This window comes from Vanellus vanellus (genome assembly GCF_965231255.1).
Source record: "Vanellus vanellus genome assembly, chromosome: 1".
Classification (NCBI taxonomy): domain Eukaryota; kingdom Metazoa; phylum Chordata; class Aves; order Charadriiformes; family Charadriidae; genus Vanellus; species Vanellus vanellus.
The window spans coordinates 218289593-218313254 of NC_138905.1; the positions used below are offsets into that span (position 1 = coordinate 218289593).

A 23662-nucleotide genomic window follows, 5' to 3' on the forward strand; every position below is an offset into this window, starting at 1 on the left:
GGACCTCCGCGACAATTGTTTCTGCCTGGCTTTCTTCTAGAAGGGTTACATCTGAAGACAGGTTTGATCCAAGGGACCACCCTCACCGCGGCTTGGCTCAGCTGGTCTCCGGGTGAGCCTGGTCCCAGCCCAGCTTGTGACTGAGCTCAGAAAATGTATTTTAAAATTCCTGGGTTTTCCCAGTTCTGTCATTTTTCAGAGTCCTGAGCACTGAGAGATGTAAATGGAAAAGGCTGCGTTAGAGAAAGTAAATATTTATGAGCACAGTTGAACAGTTCTTTAACTTCTGGCTGTGTCCATTTGTTGAGGGCTGCAATGCTCAGAGGCTGTAAGTTATCACTTGAAAAAATATCGGGCCTTGGGTAAGAGCTCAGAAGAGGTCCTTTCAGGGGGCAGATTACAAGTTTTGTCGTTATTTATAATCCTAACCAGAAAACTTGTAAGAGATGAGCAACTCGCTGTGCCAGGAGGAACTGAGCGTAGGAGCCACGTAGCCTGGGGGACACCAGGAGGGCTGCGATCCCTCCCTGATGGGTGGATCTCTTGACCCACCTGCCATCGAGCCTCTGTGCCCTTGATATTACGAAAGCTGATTATTACTGGGGAGGTATTTTCACAGCTCGTTTAGGGTCCAGCACACCAAAGTATTTCAGAAGTGGCGCAGGAGAGAACAGTGCCAGCAGTGACCTTCCGACACATCCCATTATCAGACCAAGTTTTCCAGCTCACTGCTGAGCTTCTACCTTCACCTTTCAAACTTTGCCAAAGGCTGCCGGCTTGTGCTGAAGGTGTCCATGTTGAGTGCTTCCCTAAGAGTGACATTTTCTGGAAAGTGACGACTGATTTATTTTTTTTTCTTCTAAGACTTAAGAAAGAAATGCCCTTTTTTAATCAGTATTTTGCATGGGAGAATCAGGATGGTGTCGGGGATGTACATTGTATCACTTTCCAGAAAATTTCCCTGCTTTTCTCCAACTTAAAAAAAAAAAAAAAGAAAATTTAAGATCAAGTTGTACTTTAGCAGGTGAATTAGCTGAAAATCCCGTCTTTACTGAGACTTCTCTATTCTCAAAGCAGAACAGGAGCAGACAAAACTTTCCCTGCTCTTTCTCCAGTCTTTTGTGAGATTCTGTACTGGAGTGGAGACCTATGAGATAGAGGTAGATCAGTCAAAGGGGGTCAGAGCTGAGGTAGCAGAGGAGAGATGGGTAAGTCAGAGGAGGGGGGGTGGGAGCAGATTCACTGGTGACATGGAGAGAGCGGCAGGTTATGATCAGGGGCAGGGAACAGCAGTAAGGATGCAAGCCAAGTAGGTCTTGATATTTTACTGGGAAAAAGAAGCCAGGAGACAAAACTCAGCAGCCATCGAAAACTCCCGAGATAAAAGAGCTGAACTGATGGGCTGGAATCATCTCAGACCCCAAACTCCTTTCACCACGGGTCCTGGGACTCCTTTTAACAGTAAGTCCCATTGTAAACGCTAAGTTATATGTGAGACTTTGGTCTCCTGTTCTCCCATATAACAGAGATGCAGAAAGAGTGGGGCATTCCCTGGCTTCCACAACTAACCCTATAAATTACATACATGATTTCATACTTGATGCCTACTCGGTGTGCTTTTTTAGACATCTCTACCAGAGCTTTTACAAAAGTGTGTTTGATAAATTACAGCTTCGCTGCCTTTTCCTGTCTGCTCGCTGCTGATTTAACACCTCCTGGATTGCTTTTCCACAGGCTCTACAGGAGGAGATTAACGTTTCCGGTAGTAAAATAAAAGTGAGTTACCTGAGCAGTCGCACAGCTGGCTACAAATCAGTCCTGAGGATCAGCATGACCCACCCCACCATCCCGTTCAACCTCATGAAAGTCCACCTCATGGTGGCCGTCGAGGGACGCCTCTTCAGAAAGTGGTTTGCAGCTGCTCCAGACCTGTCCTATTATTTCATCTGGGACAAGACAGACGTATACAGCCAGAAAGTGTATGGGCTCTCAGAAGCCTTTGGTAAGTGACACCCAGGATTTGTCTCTCTTTTTAGAAGCAGCGAAGTGGCAAGGCACAGACCTTGTCCTGGATCGGTATGGTCCAACTGCTGACACAGAAAGTGCTCCCTGCTGGTTGACTGCTGGTTGACTGCTGGTTCCTTGGAGAGGATCGGGTCCAGCTGTTCCAACAGCACATGTTTCCCCAACAGATGAATACTTATCTGTTCTCTGGCTCATGGCCCAGCACGTACATCCTGAGCTGGTCCCATCGGATTCATACAGAAGGAATGAACTGGGAATAGAGGTGTTTGGCTCCCGCTCACCCACAGCCAAGAGATGTCAGCACTGCTTTGAAAGAAATCCCTACAACTGAGCTTGATCTCTACTCCTCCTTGTGCCTGACTTTCAGGATCGATCAAATCTTAGTTTCCCCTTCTTTACCCATTCAAAAACACCATCCCAAACTGGGGCATGATGGTCTTCTCTCTTGTACCTTGTGCATTCATTTACATCTGCAAAAGACTGTCAGGAGCTGCGAGGCAGAGAATAGGAAGGGTCTGCATACGCTAAGAGCCACATCCCCAGCACTAAGCGTTGTGGTCTGTGCCACCCACCCAAGAGGGGCAGAAGCTGAAGTCCATGGTGGGGCGGGAAGCTGTGCAGAGACACGCTTCATTCCTCTTCCTGTTGCCAGCTCAGCCCGGAGCCCTGTGCGGTGGTGCTGGAGGGAGGGGGGTACTTTGAATGTATAGTGAGCAGAGGCGATGCAGCTCTGCAGTGATTGCTTCCCGTCTCATCAACAACCAGAGGACATTCAGTTACAGGTCTTCAATAGAGTCTAAACTAGACCTTTCAGGCTGCCAAGGAAATGGAGCCCTTGTTGACAGAAGGGTGGTTTGCTGATGCAACTGAAGACAAATCTCTTTAGAGGATCTGTAGGGTGCCTTGTTTTTTAGGAGGAAGAATGGGCACCTTCATCTTGCTCAGGCTCAGCTGCCTTGAGCAGGTTGGATGATACAACCTGCTGAGCCTTAGCCGGTTTGGAATCCACACTGAGAAACATGTCCTGGTAGCATATCCCGAAAGGCTATGTTTCCGTGCTGTTTAAGATGCTGCATCAGCAGTGGGTCTTGTAGTGCTCCATGATGCAGCTCTGCAGCCCCAGAGTACTCAAGCAGGTCTAAGGACATCAGCATTCAGGCTTTCAATGATCCCCACCTCTAGAACGGTGGAAAATGTCAAGCCTTCATTTCCTAAATAACATCTTCCTCTGATACTGTCTGATTCTGCCAAAGGCTGTATTTGATGGGGGATCCTGAGTTCGCTCAGTGCTCAGCACTTTTCAAGGAGGCCGGGAAAGTTGTAAGATCAGACTTTTCGTTTTATCTAGTAAAAAAAGAAAAAAAAGTGAGCTGTGTAATTGCTTTTCACTTGTGTAGAACTTGCAGTTCTGCTCTGTTTCAGCTGTTAGCACTGAAAAGATCAGGTAGGGCAGAAGAAAAGCAGACCCATGAAACCGGTCCTGCTTCTGAGAAAATCATAAAGGACACATTATTCTGTCAAAAACACGAGTTTCCTTCTACAGATGTCATTTTACTCTCAAGCCACTCCAACGTGTTCAGCGGAGTTGCTCCTGAAAGGCTCTGATTAGACATCCCGGCAAGCAAACCCTTCTGACATTAGCAATGACCACAAGTCAGACTGGTGTAAGAGTGCCGGCTCTGAGGGACTCGCTGCCCCATGCCTCATTTGTGTAAGTCTTCACTTTCCAAGAAAGGCCAGGATTTTTAGCAAGTTCCTGACGTGCAGTCTTTGATCAAAAGTAGTAGAAAGGAGTAAAATGCTCCCAATGAGGAGTCCAGCAGTGGTTTACCCTCTCGGATACCCATTGTTTTAAAATATGTCTTTAAAACAGTGCCTTTTAAATATTTAGCACATTTGCCCAACATCTACAACTGTGTTGATGTTTTTAAAGGCGGGATTGCCTTTGAGGAGAAAAAGATTAGGACTCTGCATTATGATGATGACATTTTAAATTAAATTGGCAGTTGCCTGTAGAAATGCTCTTACCTCTGCTCGGTTGAAACTCTGTGTGTGCTGACTGTGCATTTCTGGGTTACTCATCTCGGGGGGGGTCTTTTGTTTCTCTGTCGTTCATAGTTTCAGTAGGTTATGAGTATGAATCCTGTCCCGACTTGATCCTGTGGGAGAAGAGAACGGCTGTGCTTCAGGGTTATGAAATTGATGCTTCCAAACTTGGAGGATGGTCCCTGGACAAACACCATGCCCTCAACATACAAAGTGGTAAGTTGTCTATAGCGCAGGATGGGAATAATGGGTTTTTGCAAGGCCCAGTTGCTTCTTATGGCAAAGAATTCAAGAAAAGGAAAGGAAAGAAACCTGACCAACACGTGTACTCTCTGTGTATCTACCAACCTACATTTAGAAGCAATTTGGTGTGTGTAAATGCAAAGAAGCTGGCCATCATGAAGCAGTTGAATATCGGCATGTCTAACTTTGTAGTGTCTTAAAAGAAGGGTATTAACAAGGAAAACATTCCTAAAATAACAAAGGGGAGCCTATTCAGATCGGACCTACTGGTGAGCATAAATCCACCCAGACACATCCTCCAACACACGAGTGTACTTGCAGAAACGAGAGGCTTCATGGGTTCTGAGGGAAAATGGAAGGTGCCAGAGTCCTTGAAGGCTGCTCAGAACTGCAGCGGGGAGGCTTGAAGGCAGATCGGAACACGTTCAAAAGATGGAAGCACTGTGTCCCTCTGGATGAGAGCAGCGGTAGGGGAGCGAACATCTAATTCAGCCCACGACAGTGCTGAAAGCACTACACTTCCAGGGAACATAAGCAGAGCTCCTCTAAAGCTTTGCATACGAAACATTTCTCTAGAGAATGCACCACGGTCTTCCTGCCCCTTAGCTTTCCATGAGCTATGTAATTCCTTTTTTGACCTGGAAGGCTGCAAATTACAGGGCAAGGGGGGGACAGAAAGGGCAGGTGAAAATTCATGAGATGCTGAAAAATGTATTTCATTCAAAGGTAAAGACAGTCTTGTTCTCCACATGTACTTTTGTTCTGCAGGAAATGTAATGAGTCTATAAAAAATACTTACTTCAGATAAGGGGCTCCTCATTTGAAATCAGCACAAAACAACACTATGAAAGATGATAAACCTCCTTGTTACTTGACAAATTCCCCAGCTGGCATCCGGCATTGCCAGTTTGGTCTCGGTTGCACTGTCTCTCTTTAATTTCCTTATTACTGTCTTCTCTCTGTAGGCATCTTGCATAAAGGAAATGGGGAAAACCAGTTTATTTCCCAGCAGCCGCCTGTAATTGGAAGTATCATGGGCAACGGCCGCAGGCGTAGCATTTCTTGTCCAAGCTGCAATGGTCTTGCAGACGGGAACAAACTCCTGGCTCCTGTTGCCCTAACGTGTGGGTCTGATGGAAGTCTTTATGTCGGAGATTTCAACTACATCCGAAGGATCTTTCCCTCCGGCAATGTCACCAACATACTGGAGCTGAGGTACGCTGTGCTGAATGTGGCCCTTATAATTATACCCTTAAGTTCTGCAGAAATCTTATATACCCAAAAGGAAAATAAGCAAAACTCTTAAAAAAAAAAAAAAAAAAAAGTTGTTCAGATTCGCCTCTTCTGCAACTCTGCTGACTTTGATTTACACCAGAGAAAGACAGGCCTAACCAGTTCTTCCAGAACTGAATCACACACCAAAACTATTGACACATTTCTGTGCCGTTAAATCAAACTGTGTTGCGATCTGCCTTTTGATTTAGGTAGAGACCAGTGGGAATTCTTAAAATTAACCATCAGCCTCTGAGATAACCTAAACTTGGAAGGACACAGGACCGATGATGATATGTAGAGGAGAATCAGGATAGATGATCATTCATAATTAAGAGAGGATGATCACCGAGGGACTCACAGACTGGGTTTTTCTAGTTGGTTGTTTTTGGGGACAAATTTATCGGCCCCCCTCAGTTCCCAACTGAACAGCAGAGTCAGGGTGAACATATAGATGGATCATCTGAAAATAAGTGGTTTCCTTTTAACCCCAAATAACAAAGGAAAAAAATATATGAGGAGAAATAGGGAGGCTTGGGAAGGAACATCCGTTAAAAACAAGGAAGGGGAGGGAGAAGTATAGATTTGTCACAAGCTCTGAGGAAATGAAATAGTTTGTGACTGAATTGGAATTTCAAATTGATGACCCTGGTGATATTTTTCCTATCTAAAATTTCCACAAGAATTACGATTACCACCTTCAAAGCACCAGGGCCTGATTCTGAACTCTGTGACCGGACGAGACTCACTCCAGGAAAGTCAATAGAGTTAACATAGTGCTTGTGAACGAGGCTTCTCTGCTTGAAGGACCTGACCCAAAGTCCTGAGAGGTCGATATGAGGACAGCATGGTAGGAAGGTTCACATTCCCATTTACCTCTCAATATCTGGCCTGAAAGTGAGACTCTTCCAGAATGTAAGAACCTCCCTGCTCTACTCAGATTTAATGTCTTGACTCCTGGGGACGAAAGTAAGGCTCCATTTCTGCGAGGACTGCCATGTCGAAGGTTACTAGACAGCTCACTAGAGCAGCAGTGTCCCGTACAGCATCGCTTTGTATTCCCATTTGCTCCACAAGGCCACAGGTAAAAATGAAAGTGGTGATCTGCCCCAAAACTGGTGCGAGATCCCTTTAATTCCTCATTTTCAAACCTGCCACAGTCACTAGACCTTGCTGAAGGTCTTCTTTGGCACGCAGAACCACCGTTGTAGATCATGGCGTGTGAGAGAAGATGCCCAGACAGCCGCCGCAGGGCTGGCACTTACAGAACAGCTGTCTTGGTATGCTCACAGGGCGACAGGAAAGTCAGGAGGAGTCATTGGATTCGGAAGCCCACAGTGAGATGTTTACAGTCACATCTCAGAGGGTTGGGAGACCTTTTGGGTAAATAAGCAAGAACCCGATTCTCGCTATTCTGTTACCTGAGATAGGAGAACATAGTATCTCTCATGTTTGTAAGGTTGGAAGCTGGGCTAAATCTTCAGACCTGGTCCCCGTTAAAGAATGTAATATTCTTCCAGTGCCAGAAAGTTATTTTAACGACCAAAGGTGAGATTTCCAGAAGAGCCTAGGTGATTTGGGGCCCAAATCCCGTTGCAACTGACTGGGATTAATATCTCATTCCCAGAAGTACGATTTCGAAAACCCGATCCCTGTTTCATTGTCGGTGGAAATACCAGACCCAGCGGAGGTTTTGCAGAGTATTTCCTGATTGGAAAAGAGAAAATTGGAAGCCTTGACAGAGTAGCTTTGCTGCCTTTTGTGTAGAGCCACAGAGTTAAATTTACTCCAGAGTTAAATCTGCTGGAACGATTGCTGCTTCATCTGTGCAAACACTTAGCTTACTGGATCTAATAAACATTTCTTCACTCTGGTGTGCTATAAAGTAAGTGGGTTCAGATGCCGGCTGCCTAAAAGCCATTGCTTTTGGACTAAATGGAGTTTGCTTGTGTCTTCTCAAATCAGCATCTCCTTGGAGATTACCACCCTCGCTATTTGGCTTTGGGGGTTTTGTTTCGGGGAAGAGGGGGTTGAGTGTAGTGGCCTGTTGCAGAAAGGAAAGCAAATGCATTGTGGGTCGCAGATAACCGCAGCTGAGTATGTAACGAGACCCATGAAAAATGTTCAGCTCGGCATAATTTCAGTCCTCTGGGCGAGAGTTCACGAGGTTACGGTAACGAACTGCCACCCATAACTGTGCCACTGTAAGTCGCCTTTGTAAATCAGGAGGTATTGCTTTCACTGAGAGTGAAAAAACCTGTAAAGATATGTGGATCTACATATATTTAGCTCAGTACTGCTCTGAATGATAAAGTCTGCCTGGTCCTACCTCCTGCGTAAGTGAGTAACTCCAGGCAGGTGAGCTCACGCGTCTTTTGTGATGTGCAGCGGTACCTAAGTGAGCTCACTGCCAAGTAATATCCAATATAAAATATATCAGTGTCATTCCAGCTAAGTCTTTATTTATTATTGCATTGTATGATACGGTTACTGTCAAGTTTTCAATCTGCTAATAATGCATCGAACTGAGCTGCTAACACCTCATTCTTTCTTCTATTCCCTGCTTTCCTGTCTTCTGTCAGAAATAAAGATTTCAGACATAGGTAAGCCAACCAGTGGAGAATTCTTATGCCGCTCCCTGTCTTGTTGCATGTTGTTCCACAGTGAGCCACAAGTGCCATTTCCAGACGATTCAATAGCAAATGAAGCTGGCGGGATTAAAACTGGCGGAGGCAATCAGTCATCAGAACTGGGAGCCATTAATCACAGAGCGGAGTCGCGCAGACTTCTGCGTGAGCCGTTATAGCTGTAGAGGGGGGAAGCGTAGGCACGAGAAGCAGGGTAACGAGAGGAGGAGGAGGAGGGTGGAAGGAAAAACGGGTGGGAATTACCCAAGAAAGTAAAACGGGGACGACGTCAGGATACAGGTCACTGGAACAGCTGTGATGGAAAAATAATTCTCATATGGTGAAATGTCTTCTTTTTGAGTGTGGGGAGTGTAACGGGCATAGCGAAGGGCCAGATGTGCCCCAGCATCACCCATGGAGGGCAGTAAGTGTTTGTAACTCCTTGTCAGCCTGAGCTCTTCGTGGAGAGCCTTTGCGTTCTGTGGAAGTACGTCAAGCTCTGGTAGGAGGTAGGGCGACTCAGAACCTGAGCCGGGAAATGCAATAAAAAAGAGAAAGAGTAATGCCAAGAAAACAAGAAGAAAGAGAGACTCCTCAATTGGAGCTTTGTCACTAAGAATATTTGTCATTTGGGTTCAGTGGAGTTTCAGCGGGTTTGATCCAATCAGTTGCATTCGGGAAGATGTCAACCTCCTGTCACTGTCTGTGTTTGCGAGGACTTCTCTGGCTCTGACAAGTTTCCCATCCTTCTGCCCGGTCGCTTTCTAAATTAGAGGTTCAGACTGGGGAGTTGGGATGGGTGGTTTTTGTTTGGTTTTCTTTTTGCATTTGGGATTGGGGTTTTTTCTTGCTCCATGCTTTTTATTTACTGTTTCTTTGACTTCATAGAGGCTGTGCAAAACCAGAAATGTTCATTTTATCTGCATGCCTGGAAATGCAATAGAGTAGAAACTGTTTTTTTGTCTTATTGCCAGAACATTAATGAAGGGCTGAGCTGCTCCAGCATAACGGACTGGCCCAAAGCATCTATTAGCAGGGCTGGGAGGTTGGTACACGAGACCTCTGCACTGACTGCCTGCATCAGGCTGAGTTCCAGCCCCCCAGCTCCTCTTTCACATCATTTGAAGGCAATAGAAAAACTCATTTCTCTTTGGAACAGCCAGGTTGTGTCCTTAATGCCCCAGAAATCCACAGCCACTAAAGTGCACCTGCTTTGACAGCGAAGGGCAGCAGCTGAATGCCTGTTACAAGAAGAGCTTTTATATATGAAGGCAATAACTGAGTGAAGATATATGGACTGGCCATAAGTGCTGCAGATGCCACCAGAGCCTTAGAAAGTTGGCAGGGCTTCAGCCTTTAGGCAATTCCTAAAATCTAAGAAATGAAATGAAAGCGAGGCAAGACATGCCTGCTTCGGTGCAGTCCAAAGGGGACCAGCGAGGAAGGAAGGAGGTGAGGAGCTCTACATCAAATATTCCCATCTGTGACTACGTTAAGGGAGTCATCCATCTGAGTTAGCAGCTGTTCTCTGTCATTTGCCGTAATACTTCTTGTTAGGAAGCCTCTTCGTTCCTGAGCCGCAGGGAAATGAGTGGGTGTAGTTTTAGCTAAAGCTCCAGTAGTGCTTTCAGTTCCAGCCCCCCAGTCCTAAGCTTGACACCGTTGACAGGCAACAGTTGCAAAGGGTGAGATCCACAGGACTGAGTCTTAGTGGTTTGGAAAAGCTGCAATCCATATGCAAAAGCTTCCTCGCTTCAGGGGAAAGGATTCCTCCCCACGACATAGCCTGTGGTGAGCTTCATCTCCAGAGGTTCTGGAGCTACCAACTAAGAGGCTTGGCTCTACAGCACAGCATAGGTAGCCAAGGTCTAACTCTACAACAACCAAAACATCTGTGTGTCAGCTAAGCCAAAAAGCATCACCAAATCGTGATGCCTCCCAATTTTACACCCATCTGTCATTCAGTAATAGATTAATAGGAACTTACTCCAGTATGTCTCTGTATGGACCTGTCTTGATGGGCTAATAGAAGCTAATAACTTTTTCCAAGCATGGCAATAATAATTTGCAGTTAATTGTCTGTTCTCTGCAGGAACACGGAGGGCGGTGAGGCATTTCTGTCTAGCAAATATGCAAAAAGTGGCCACACTTAAATATATTCTTTCTTTCTTGTTTCTGTTCATACCTTAGAGAGACAAATCTACAATTAGTGGCAAAGAAAGGTATCTCAGAAAACTACCCTAAGATCAGATCGAAAGTCCTTTGCAGTCCCTGGGTTGGCTTATGGCATTGCTGTGAAGTTTTATTATCCAGCCTGTGACACTAGAAGAGCTTTGGGCATCGCACACAAACTGCAAACACTAAAAGGCCAAGTGTAAATTCAGCTCACTGCACTGTGTGGCCTCCTTATGTATTAATCTATTGAATGTCACCCAGGGAAAAAAAGACCAGTACCTCACACAAGCTATAATAAAATCCTCTGTTTGTGAGCTGCAGGGTGCTTAGCATGGAGCCATGGAAACACAGCCCCGACGAACAAAAAACGCTTGGCTGAAAGAATTTGGTAGTTCTTTAGTCACCAGCAAATGCAATGTGGCCTGCGAGGCTCGGAGGGGAAGAGGGCAACTGGCACAGAAAGTTTGACAGAGGCGGTTTCGTGTCCTTAAACAGAGCCATCCGATCCAAAGGAGCCCCAGGGGGTTATTCAGATCAGCTGTTACGGATAACTAACTTTGGTGCTGTGACTGCTCCTGTCTGTTAGCCACCATGGGAGCCAGAGCCACGCTGTTACCATTGGCAGGAGTTGTCCTTTAGAGGAGGTGGTAGATGCCCTTTTGTTTGAGAAACTAAGATGCAGTTCATCTTGTAAGATAAATGTTGAAAATAAGTCAAACAGATGATACCCCCAGAGATACTATTTTCCTCCACTGCCTATAAAGGGACTTGAGGCAGCCAGCTCAGATGTAAGCATCCCCCTTGTAGGCATCTAAAGCTTGGTGAGATGAGTCCCCTTGCTTTGAGCAGAAGCCAACAACAAGGAGCAGTCTGTTCTGCTGACGCTTTATAGGTAACCTGCTGAAACCAGGGACCATCTCCCTTTTCTCATCTTTATGCCTTAGAGACTGGCTTCCCATTCTGGAGCAGGAGGTTCCTCCCTCAGACTCCTCCAAAACGTGGGCTCTGGGCCCAAGAGGATAATATCAACCTTTGCCTAAAGCCTGTGCACCTATTACAGTACTGCATAGAATCATAGAATTGTCTAGGTTGGAAGGGACCTTTAAGATCATTGAGTCCAACCACCAACCTAACACTGCCCAAACCACCACTAAACCATGTCCCTCAGCACCACATCTGCACGTCTTCTAAATACCTCCAGGGATGGGACTCCACCCCTTCCCTGGGCAGCCTGTTCCAGTGCTTGGTAACCCTTTTGGTGAAGAAATTTCCCTAATATCCAATCTAAACCTCCCCTGGTGCAACTCGAGGCCGTTTCCTCTTGTCCTATCCCTTGTTACTTGGGAGAAGAGAATGACACCCCCCTCGCTACACCCTCCTTTCAGGGAGCTGTAGAGAGTGATAAGGTCTCCCCTCAGCCTCCTTTCCTCCAGACTGAACAACCCCAGTTCCCTCAGTCACTCCTCATAAAACTTGTTCTCCAGACCCCTCACCAGCTCCGTTGCCCTTCTCCGGACACGCTCCAGAACCTCAGTGTCTGAAGCAATCCACATGAGTGCCACCTGTCTGCCTGTTCACCCAACTTTTTATCACTTTCCTTCCTCATGCCTGTGTGTAAGCACTTTAAAATGGAGTTTCAGTCTCTTACCACACCTGCAGAGCTCCCCAAATGGTGCTGGCACTGTCCCACCCAAACAATAAGAATGAAGAAAGGAAAGGGCCAAGGCAGATGTATGGGAGAGCCTATATGGAACCCCAAACAACTGGGATCACTGTGGACTTTGAAGATTTCCCTTTGCTCTCCCAGTGCGTCACTGTATCACAGGTGTACAGGGAAACCATCTCACCTCCATTTCACTTCGTCCTGGAGAACTTCTGCTTATGAAACTGTCCTCGTCCCCAGTGAGTGCACCATCATGCCCACTAAAACCCACTAAAGTGTCTGTTCTTGGCTAGGGACCAGCCTGCCCCATCCCTGCCACTTTGGTCGGTTGCTTCAGGGAATTAAAATGTCAACACAGTGCTCAGGGTTTCTTCTAAAAAACCTTAATAGCAAAAGGAACACTTGGAATGGGAAATCAGGTCTTCACCCACAGCCCTTTCCTGGTGGTGGCAGCATCAATATGGGCGGTAAATGTTCTGAGACTACAAATACTGTAACTGATTAAGTCCTCTGAATAGTAAAAAGTCCCATCTTTTGTTTTGGTCCGTTATCTAACAAAGTAATGAGACAGGATGAAAGGAAGAAAAAAAAAATCTTCTCTGCTTCCCCTCAGGCACATTTATTTCAGTTGTTGTTCAGTTCAGTACAATTTGGCACTTGGATTTGCCTATTGATTGTGGCTTTAAATAAAAAGCAAATCCTCGGTGTTCCTGGCTCCAGTGCTCGCGCATTGTGGCGGATGAAGGGAAGCAGTTTGGGAACTTTTACGTTACTAATGTATGTTTATGTAGCATCCCTCATCCTGAAGTATCTCCAAGTGTTAAACAAAAGCCTCAGCGTGTAACGCTTTGCGATTCATGCCAGGGCAGAGCGTGACACCTTCTCGGTACACAGGTGAAAACTGGTGGTAGAGGCCGGGGAGGGGGGTAAATTCAAATTTGATCATTTTTAGCAGTTTCTGGTTTACCATCCTTGCTCCAAAGCATTCCAGCTTAAATACTCCATTGCCTAAGCCATCCCAGGGCCTTCCACCCACAAAAGCCCTACGCATGGCGTGGTGTGTAGGAGAGCACAATAAGCCGTGCTCGTAACCATGCAAAGTCTGGCCGATAAAACACACGGAGCACTGCAGCACAAAAGGTATAGTTTGTGTTGGGGCTGCCAATACCATTAATTACACTATGTTTAGGAAAGTAATTGTATGTCTTAGGGGAGTTTTGCCATCAGCTCACTGGGGGCAATCCAGAACAGGTTTTAAGTGACCCAAGATTATGACCATACCACGGGGAGAGTAATCAATGTATGTTTCTACCTCTACCTCTTCCAAAGCACATTTGGTAGTAGAGGTGCATGTGCCTCTGTGGCATTCAGCTATGCAGAGCATTAAAAGTTTAACCAGTTAATTTTTTAATGATTATGCACTTTGAAGTCACTCCTACTTGTCTGCGGCATCTGTGTTCAGGACCTCATTAATAAAACTAAACTTGGGTTACCAACAGCTGCTCAAAATACTACCTTAATATGACAGTTTACTACTTAGTCAGTAAATTCAGGTGGGAAGTAGCATTCAGATTTTCTGCTGGATGAATGTTTTGCTTTTACCCGGTTCTCTGATCTGTGGTTAAAAGAAACCAGCACTGGTTTTGATGTCCATTCTGCACAGGAGCTGGGATTAGAAACTAGTTTAAGATCTCTCTCTTCCACAGAAAGTTGTAATCAATAATACAATCCACCAGAGCGAGGCTATCAAATCCAAAAATAAATTGCAATGATAGTGCTGGGAGAGGGGAGAAAGAAACTCCAGTTCTGGTACCGTTTTTCTCCATCTTTGGGAGAGTCATTTGCCTTTGCCCATCTGCAAACAGACTGCTGTAGGAGTCTGAGAGCTCTCTGTCCTTTCCAGGCGAAGATGCTGAAGAATTGCAAAGTGCAATTAAAAACCATCATAGAATCATAGAATGCTTTGGGTTGGAAGGGACCTTGAAAATCACCGAGTTCCAACCCCCCTGACATAAGCAGGGACACCTCCCACCAGACCAGGTTGCTCCAAGCCCCGTCCAACCTGGCCTTGAACACCTCCAGGGATGGGGCAGCCACAGCTTCTCGGGGCAACCTGCACCAGGGACTCACCACCCTCAGAGTGAAAAATTTATTCCTGATATCTCATCTAAATCTCCCTCTTCCAGCCTGAAGCCATTCCCCCTCGTCCTATCACTTCGTGCCCTTGTAAAAAGTCCTTCCCCAGCTTTCCTGGAGCCCCTTTAGGGACTGGAAGGCCACAATAAGATCTCCCCAGAGCCTTCTCTTCTCCAGGCTGACCAGCCCCGACTCTCTCAGCCTGTCCTCATAGCAGAGGTGCTCCAGCCCTCGGAGCATCTTTGTGGCCCTCCTCTGTACCCACTCCAACAGGTCCGTGTCTTTCCTAAAATGTCCCCCTCTCGTCCGCCTCCCGTGTAAAATAGAGATTGTGAACAGCTCGGAAGCTGACTGACATTCAGCTGGGCTTTGTTGGGACAGTCAGCAGGAAATGCAAGGCCCTGATCAAAATGGATGATGGATTCCCACAGGGAACTCCTTCCACCAGGGTTGAAGCCACTTGCTTAGTGTGAGTGGCATGCAGGTAAATGAAACAATACCCTACCAGCCCACTGTCGTTGGAAAGGCATACAGATGGAGACTGAACTGTCAGGCTGGAGCTGTCTTGAAGGTCAGAGCATTTTATTTAGCAAGAATCACTGTCATTTGTGGAGATGAAATCTGTTCAGAATTTAATAGGATAAATCACAAGGGATACTCCAGAATAAATCAGAAAGGCTTTTTTTTTTTTTCCCCCAAAAGTATTGAGTAATTTGAATGAAGAACCAACTTACAGCTTTTTTAAGCAGAGAATAATTCAGTAGTTTTTACGTGTCTGAAGAGGGGTTAATTTTCCTAACATAAAGGTTGAAAGAGAGAGGAAATTTCTTATTATGAGGGACAGAGTCAACTGTGATCGATGCTGAGGTTTCTAACCAGCTTCTCCTGGAATGATTCCATTAAGTGCAAAATTGTGAACTATGGCCCATAGGTTTATTATGGATTCTTGGGACCTGATGAGTTTGGACAGCTTGAAGGTGTTCTGGAGAAAAGCAGAAACTTTTTCCTGCTTGTTCTAATTACTACTTAGCCTTTCTTGGAAGGAAGCAGCCCTGTGTTCAGGCAGCAGGTGGTACAAGTTAAATCTGTTGGTTTCAGGCTTAGAAGAGGTGCAGCTCAATACCCGCTAGTAGGAAACACTTAATTTTAATGAAGAAGTTAATGTTTAATATCTATATTAAACTACAGATAGAATCCTTGAAAGAAATTTTTTTTTTAATTGTGTCTAAATTAATCTGATTGTTTTTTCTGGCCAGTCCCACCAAATGGTTTCCATAAAGTGGATGCTCGTTTATTCATTTCTTCAGTCTTGGGCTCATTTGGTGTTGTAGTCATGGAGCTAAAAACGTTATCTTTCTGTCTGCTCACCCCAGTTTCTCAGCCAGCCTCTCTAGTTTTCGAGGAAGCAGTGGGTGAACGGGATTTAACAGGGGACTGACGTTTGGGTTCCTCAGCCCTCCTCCTGGTTCATGTTTTACTTAGGGCAAAATGTGACACTCTAAGGACCATTTTGTTTCTTTCTACATCGAGGTCCAGCTGAAATTCAGAGGCAGGACTTCCCCTAATCTCCACAAGGGCAGGAGAGGACTCTGGGGTCTTTGCTGGAGTCAGGAAGAGCACCAGATAAGCCTTGATCTTCAGGAGTTTATCTTCGAGTGCTTTTTACTTGGGAGTCTGCTTTTGGGTGTACTGTGCTTTCCCTTCACTTTCTGGCATGGCACTAACCCCAGTTTCAGGACTACATCTATATTAAGGAAATTAAGCACGCTCAGGCACTGGGACTCAACCTGTAGTAGTTCCCGGCGTGATTTTGGCTCAGGCCAGCGAGCCCTTTCCTTTGGTAACTTCTCTCCATGCCAGAGAGCACCCCAGGCACAGCGACTGGGAACAGATATAGCTCAGGATCCTGCGCTGTAACACGCCGGGTACTAACATTGTCAAACACAGCACTGCTTCACTTTCCCGGTCTGTGTGCCCCGTGCATTTTTATTCTCTAAAGTGCTTGCATTGCCTGTTGACTTAAGGAAACAAATCAACCAAAATAATAATAACCTCATACCCTTGTTTTTCAGCCACAGCCCAGCTCATAAGTATTACTTGACCACAGATCCAATCACCGGCTCCATCTACCTCTCCGACACCAACAGCCGACGTATCTATAAAATCAAGTCGACCACGTCAGTGAAAGACATTGTGAAGAATTCAGAGGTCTTGGCTGGAACCGGGGATCAGTGCCTCCCGTTCGATGATACCCGCTGCGGAGATGGAGGCAAAGGCACTGATGCTACCCTTACAAATCCCAGGGGTGAGACTGCTTCTTTTCCACAGGCTTTTTTAAAGTGGTCTCTTTTAAAGGGGCTTATTTAGGCATGCTGGAGACTGTTCTCCTCTCCAATTCAGAAAATGCCCTCAGATCTTGCAAGCCTCCCCCAGTCAACCCACAAACACATCCTAAGGGCTCGCCACTGGAAATAAGCGGGTATGTCTCACCCTCAGCCCATCCTGGTTCTTCATATTGAGGCAGCTGGGAGGAGTGCCAAACCAGAGGGGCGTAGTGATGGGCACGCCAAAAGGCAACACAGTAAAACCACCCGTCAATTTTATATCCACTTAGCCACTACTCCACCTTACCAAATAATGGTGTTTGGTCCTTCCCAATCTGGACTGGATTCACTTCCGTTCATTTCAATGAGGCTTTCTTGGCGTTAAAAAAATAAAAAGTTCTATAAGCATTGCTATATGTATATAAAATAGCAATAAAACCAGCGTACAGCTCAGAGATACGTACATTAAGGTCTGTACGTTGACATTATATATCATGGCATCAGGCTTAAATCCTATAGGGGGATGGATACTGATTTCAATATGGGAATGGTCTAATTCAGCACGGCTTCACCTGGCTGCTGATTAGCTTCCTTAATGTGATAAAAGCACAGGCAAATCAGAATAAAAGCGTCACACAGCCTTCATGACTGTGAGCTAAATTGTTCGAAACAGGTTTAGCCTGACATATGCGGTCCTGTGCATAGCCAAGGCTTCAGTCTGGCAGTCTCAAGGTAACAAGCTCTGCATATGGAAGATGTCGCTCCCCTCAGCTGTCCACAGCTCCTCTCGGAAAAAAAAATAACAACCACACAGCGGGTATAGAGACGAAATGGGAGATGCTGTTGGTGCACACACCTTCTGCAGTGTTTGTGAAGAGGGGCAAGAAGGGCGCCCATGCAGAAATGCTTTTAGAAATGTGGCATTTTTGCCTGTTGTATGTCTTCTTGCCCAGCTGTTAGGATTGCGAGGAGTTATTTATGGGTTCTTGGCTTCGGCATCAATGTGCGGCAGGTTTCCTTTTTCCTTCCATCTGGGAGTGGTGGCTCCCTCCTTCCTCACCACAGCAGTTCCAAGCCTGTCCCAACCCTTTGTAAAGCAACCCCTCAGCAAACCCCGGGGATCTTTTCCTGGGTTGTTTCACGAAGAGCAGGCAAGATGAAGACAGCTGACCCGTTGTTTCTCTTCTTGGCTAGACTTCTCAGGAAGTTATTTTTCTTGACATAGAAATGACATTACTGTTACTGAATCCAAGAAACCCAAACTGATTTAGTGACCTTTTGTGTCAGCTCTAGTTGTGATTTTCTTTCTGTTATGTGTCGGCCAGTTGTTTCCTGGCAGGATGCAGAAAAATATACCTTGGGAGACTTGCTTTTGTGCCAAAAAGCACTGAAAGCCAAACTGCTACCCTCATAATATTCAAAGGACTTAGCATGATTTCCAAGCACTCCACACACCTGTGAGGTGACCATTATATTGGGATAAAGTATTGCCAGAGGGGCAGATGCGGCAAGGGAACAGCTACCTGTGGTCAGGTTGCAGCGTAGAAATTGCCTCAATGAAATGAGAGGGCTGAGCGAAAAGAAAATTCAGTGACTTGGGCAGAGAGATTCAGGCAGCCCAGCAGATGAGTCATGAGATCAGGGAATCCAGAAATCTGTAATCCAATTTTCTGCACCGCTTTGATGTTCAACCAGTGGGAAAAAAAAAAAACAACAAAACCAAAACCAACCCACAACTTTTGTTGGACCTCCATTCTCCGTTGTACAACATAAGAGGAATATTATTCATTTCCCCACATGGTGGATGTTGCAAGGTGACTTATGTTTCTGCTTTGCTATGGGAGACAGAGCTCTGGAGTTCAAAGCTTTCAGCGCTGAAATCCTTCTTCTTGGCAATTCGAGCTCTCAGGAGGCTGCTCTTCCACCTCAATCATATAACAGCAAAATGCATGCATTCACTCCTCACAGCTCTGAAATTTCACAAAATAGAAGTAAATTGAGGGTGAAAGAGGAAATGACATGAAGCAAAATGGCAACAAGAAAATAATACTCCAGAAAGACCACACTGCCAATGGAAAGTTTGTAAACGGTGTTCCCTGGTCTGGTTCTAGCCTGAGTTTGCAAAGTCTGCTGAGACAATAGCTTTGGCAGGTGTGACTCACTTCCCGTTTGCCTCAATAAATGATTAACAGTGAAGACTCACACTGACAATGTAATGTCAGCGTTGTTTATACCTTCACGGCGGTTCATTCCAGCAGAAAAATCCAGCAAATGCTCTTCCTTCGTGTGGTTGTGTTTCATAATACTTCAAAATAAAAATCATTTATTGTACAAGTAACCAGTAGTCCTCCAGTTACCCTCTGCTTCCCTATCATGGCAGGGGCATAAACACTCAGAAGTGAGTGGTCAGAGGAAATTAAAAAAACAATTCTGTAGCTATAGAGATATCAGCTGGCCAGGGAAGGACTTGGGAAGTTCAGTTCTTCAAGAATCACCACTCTTCATTTCATTTCAGTTTTTAAGGCTAAAGCTATTTTTGTGACCAAAGATAATTACTTCATGCGAAGTAGGATTTCTGTATTTTAAGGACATCTTTGCACTTGTTCAAAAATTGTAAGGAAACAAGGTCTCGCCTCCATTTTCATGGTGTTTTAATTAGCTGATATTTGCAGCTTGCTCGAAAATACTGAGGGAATACAGTCCTGCCAGATGAAAAACAGCAATTCATGAAGACTGGAGAATCAGTCATGAGGTGTCGACATCTACTTTTGCATCTCCCTTTAGCCTCTTGGACCAATCAAGCATCTGGTCTAAGTAGATTATTTGGCTCTCTTCTCAGTGGAAAGAAACTGGTACCCTGAAGGTGGTTCATTCTATGCCAATGTACGTGTCCAGTGTGGGATGAACCATGTTCTGGGAGTGCTGATCTCCTGGAGACAATAGCCTGAATAATGATGTCCCGGCCCCAGCTAACACCGTTCAGAATGGTTCTTCGCTTTCTGAGCAGCATCCTTTTCCCCACAGTTTTGATCACTTCTTCCAGTTCCCAGCTCACCTCCAATGAGTTCAGAGTGGATAATTTCATAGAAACATAGAACCACGGGATGGTTTGTGTTGGAAGGGACCTTCAAAGATCATCTAGTCCAACCTCCCTGCTATGGGCAGGGACACCTTCCACTATCATGGGTTGCTTATAGACCCATCCAACCTGTCCTTGAACACTTCCAATAATGGGACATCCACAACTTCTCTGGGCAACCTGTTCCAGAGTCTCACCACTCTTGTCACAAAATATTTCTTCCTTATATCCAATCTAAATCTACCTTCTTACAGTGCCGACCTGTTATCCCTTGTCCTATCAATACATTTATCTGAAGTACCTTCTGGATAGAGGTTCTTGTCTCTCTCCACTGAAGGAGAGACAACTCCCTTTAGATGATCAGCAAGACATTAGGAGGGATAAAACCCACCCCAGGAATTTCACCTTTCCCCTGTCTTTGGCTCCTCTGATGAAGGCAGGCTGTACAGATACGGGACCGTTGGATCCACAGATGCGATAGTGGTGGCAGTTGTTTGGTCAGGCTATTTATCATAGCTATTAGGAACCAGTCTGATTCTTCCAATTCATTTGCCACAGAGCACAGCAAAGCTTTCAGATGCTAATGAATTTCAATATATCCGTGCAAATTAAAGTGTTACCACTTTCTAATTATCATCTGCTAATAATGATCCTCTCCTACAAGCAATCTAAAGAAAAAATAAAACTCCAGCTTGTCAGAGCATTTGTTTTCATCTGAGTACTCACCAGTGGTTCTCCTCGGGAAAATGTTGTGGCAGAGAAATTACCAAGGAGCCTGCAATTAAGAGAGATTGTGGTGACAAGTCTGACACAATAGGAAGAAGGGACGTGGAGGGGAGGGGGCATCTCATTCATTTAGCACCGCAAAAACAATGCAAAGTGAAGTAATTAATTTGGGGACAGATTGCTTCCTTCGCCGTGTCCTGCTGAATGTGTAAACAAAATCTCAGGTGTTCACGAAGTGTTCATGAGTTCGACAGAATTAAAAGAAGAAGCTCAACCCTCTGCAATCTGTTAACATTTTTATTGTCAAATAATAATGTAAAAGCCATTTCAGGGGTGACCAGAGGCTGATTGAACAAAACATCATGTCTCTTATTGTGGCCAGGGGCAATCATAGAGTGGCCTTTTCCCCCTAACCCTCCAGATTCAACTCATAGACATTTGGGGCACTTTCTGAAGAGGTTGCATCTGGACCTGTGCTTAGATGCCACCATCAATTTGTCTAGAAACCTCCTTGAACACTTAGTTTTTTCCTTCCGGACATCCTGTGCTAATATTTTCCACAGGTTTTTTTTAGCCATGGCATGAAAAAGTGTGGTCTTTTTGGGTCCAGATCGTTGTTTGCTGTTCTCTCTGTGCCTTTCCTAACCCATTCCTGTCTTCTAGCTCCCTCCTTGACCATTGCTGAGCTCAAAGCTGATCCTTGCAGAAGACTTTTCACAGGAATTCTGAAATCTTTTTCCTGTGAGCTATTTTACAGCTTGTCATTGAGTATGGGTAGTTGGACTACTTCTCCTGTGAATTCCTCTGTACTTATTGACATTGATTTTCATCGGCCATTTTATCACTCAGTCATTCGGCATCCAGCCAGACAAGAAAGCTCCAACCTTGGATTCCTTTAGCACCTATGTTTTTACTTAAAAGACTTCCCCCCTCCCCCTTTTTTTTTTTCGAAATAGAGTGCAATGCAATCACTTTTAGTGGTTTACCTTCTAGGGCAATCCCACCATGTCCCAGTAGCTATTTGCTGCGTAACGTTGTGCTGTCACGTCCTCGCACTACAAGGTCCTGACATTTCATGCAAATGTCATCGTGTCACGGCTTTCTATCGGCACAGCTCACTGGTGTCATGCCCGGGGTGCTACGAGCCCTTGTTTCTTTTGGCATCTCCGACTATCCAAGAGGCACCAGCATGATTTCATAGCATGTGTATTTCGTATCTCCGAGCTTTAAAGTTTGGATCTGCCACGCTACCTGGGTAGTGGCAGCAGATGTTTTTTCTCAGCAACTGTGAGACTGAACTTCGAGATGTATGCTGAAAATCGTTAATTCCCTTATGTTCCTATGGAAACACGAAAGGAGCCCTCTGCCAAAGCAAGCCAAGGCCTTTGGCTTTACATGCCTAACATGTGAATTACCCATTTCTGTGCCCATTTGCAGGAGCCAGCTCCCAGCACTGGAACTGTGCCATCATCGCAAAGCAAACACAGAAAGGTCCAATCTAACCTCTACAATCTGCCGCGAAGAAACCGCGAGATGCTTCTTCCCCTCTCCGCACAAGTCATTCATCCAAAGACACTTTGTGGCAGAGCAGGGCTCCTTTTCCTAGTTAGATTTGATTCCAAGACAATCAGTGAAAGTCAGGAAGGGATTGGAGCCGTTGCTGTGTGAGGGGCATGTGCGAATGGGAATTTAAGGCTTTGACAGACTGAAAACTCTGTTACCCCGCAGAACATTGTAGGAAATGCAAGGCAATCAAGATTGCTTACCCTCTGTGAAAGAGGGATAAGCAGAGGAGTGCTCTGTGATAAGAACACATGCACATGGCATTGCCCTGGAGCAGGATGATAAGTGGCAGTTTTGCTATCCCGCTTTCATTTATTCGGGCGTGCGAGCTCTTTGTCTAAGCTGGAATGCAAAATAAAGTTGTGCTCTATCAACTGATCAGAGCTGGCTTGAGAGCCGAGGTACCTACAGGTTATTATTACTGTAACTGGTTAATCAGAGCAGCCATCAGACCTCGGCACTGAGCACCGTGAGCGACTGTCACCACACACTGCTGATAAGTCCAATCCAATCCATATGGAACTAGCTAAGAGAGAACATTCTGCCTCATTTAAAATCACATTATCCAGCCTGCCACCCTTCGCTGGCTTTTGGCCTGTCACACGGGCTAATGGACAGGCACCCTGAAAAATACTCCTTGTGAACCTGAGAATGGGTAAGAGCCTCTTGTGTTTGACAAAAGCCAATTAAGATCAACTAAACCTTCTATTGTGCCTCTTCCGAAAAAGCACGTCTACCGTATTGCTTAAAGAGCTCAGTTGTATTCCTGGTTGTCAAGCAAACACCAACAAACTTTACAGAACTTGCCATTCGGTGGGCAAAATAATGAGAGGAGCAGTAACTTTCAACAGCAGATGCCAGTGACAGGTGACGTGTGCCAATACCCTGGATGACTCGTTGAACGTTGGGCCACCAACAGGGGCACAATGCTGACAGATCTCACGGCAGGTAAAGACAACTCCCCGAAAGCCATGGATGCCAGTGAGATAGTGATGCTTGTACCACCCGATCCCTCTGCAAGCTTTTGACAAAGTGCGAAGATACAACCGATATGTTTATATTGTATGGCGGGAGCCACACCACTGCTGTGGCTTCTCCTGTAGCGTACAGATGTGCAGCAGGTACCTGCCGCTCCTCTTCAAGGTTCTCGTTTCGTGGTCCTGCAAAGATCAGTCCTGTCTTGGCATGAATTAAACACAGGTATTGGAATGTAGGACTAGAAGCAATCTTTTGGGTCATTTCATTCTGTCATCCATTATCTCAGCAACCCTGTCATATAATCCTCTCCAAAATTAATGAACTTCATCTTAAAAGCAGCAAGTAATTTTTTTCCGCGCTGCCCTGGAGGCTGTTCTGAAACCTCACTGCTCTGAGGGTCGAATACCCAATCCAGGGCAAAATGATGCCCTTCAGACAGGGAGATCCTACAAAGAACTAAGGGCAATGCTGGTTTTACCTCCTAGCGAAAATACACAGCTCCGGTTGAACTCAGCGAGCTGAAACACGAGTTCCCTGACTCCTCAGCGACTTTGAAGCAACAGTTTGCAACCCTGTCTGAATCCCTTCCTTTACCTCAGCTCAACGGAGAAGTTTGTTCTCTCTCTCAAACAATGACTTAGCCCTGAGGTTTTCCTGCCGTTACTTGCGGGCTAGATTATCTTCTGTGGATTTCTGCGTGACCCAATATGATATGTTTTTCCACGTGTCATCCACCTCCGTGGCTTCCAGCCCGTGCAGTAGCGACAGCGCTGGCTGAAGGCCACGATTTTAATTGCCAAAGCAA

At 45.5% G+C, this 23662-nt stretch overlaps 1 protein-coding gene across 3 annotated transcripts in view; it reads left to right on the forward strand.

The window, feature by feature from the left end:
• TENM4 (teneurin transmembrane protein 4) overlaps nt 1–23662 on the forward strand; it is a gene marked incomplete at both ends in the record, with an annotated part of 373229 nt that overhangs the window by 296962 nt on the left and 52605 nt on the right. For 2 of the 3 annotated variants that reach the window (XM_082491556.1, XM_082491558.1), the window contains 5 exons: nt 1735–2002; nt 4144–4287; nt 5280–5529; nt 8169–8189; nt 16260–16492. In XM_082491556.1, the coding sequence (XP_082347682.1) occupies nt 1735–2002; nt 4144–4287; nt 5280–5529; nt 8169–8189; nt 16260–16492 (916 nt within the window). The remainder of the gene's footprint in view (nt 1–1734; nt 2003–4143; nt 4288–5279; nt 5530–8168; nt 8190–16259; nt 16493–23662) is intronic. The other variant, XM_082491557.1, reaches the window with a different exon arrangement.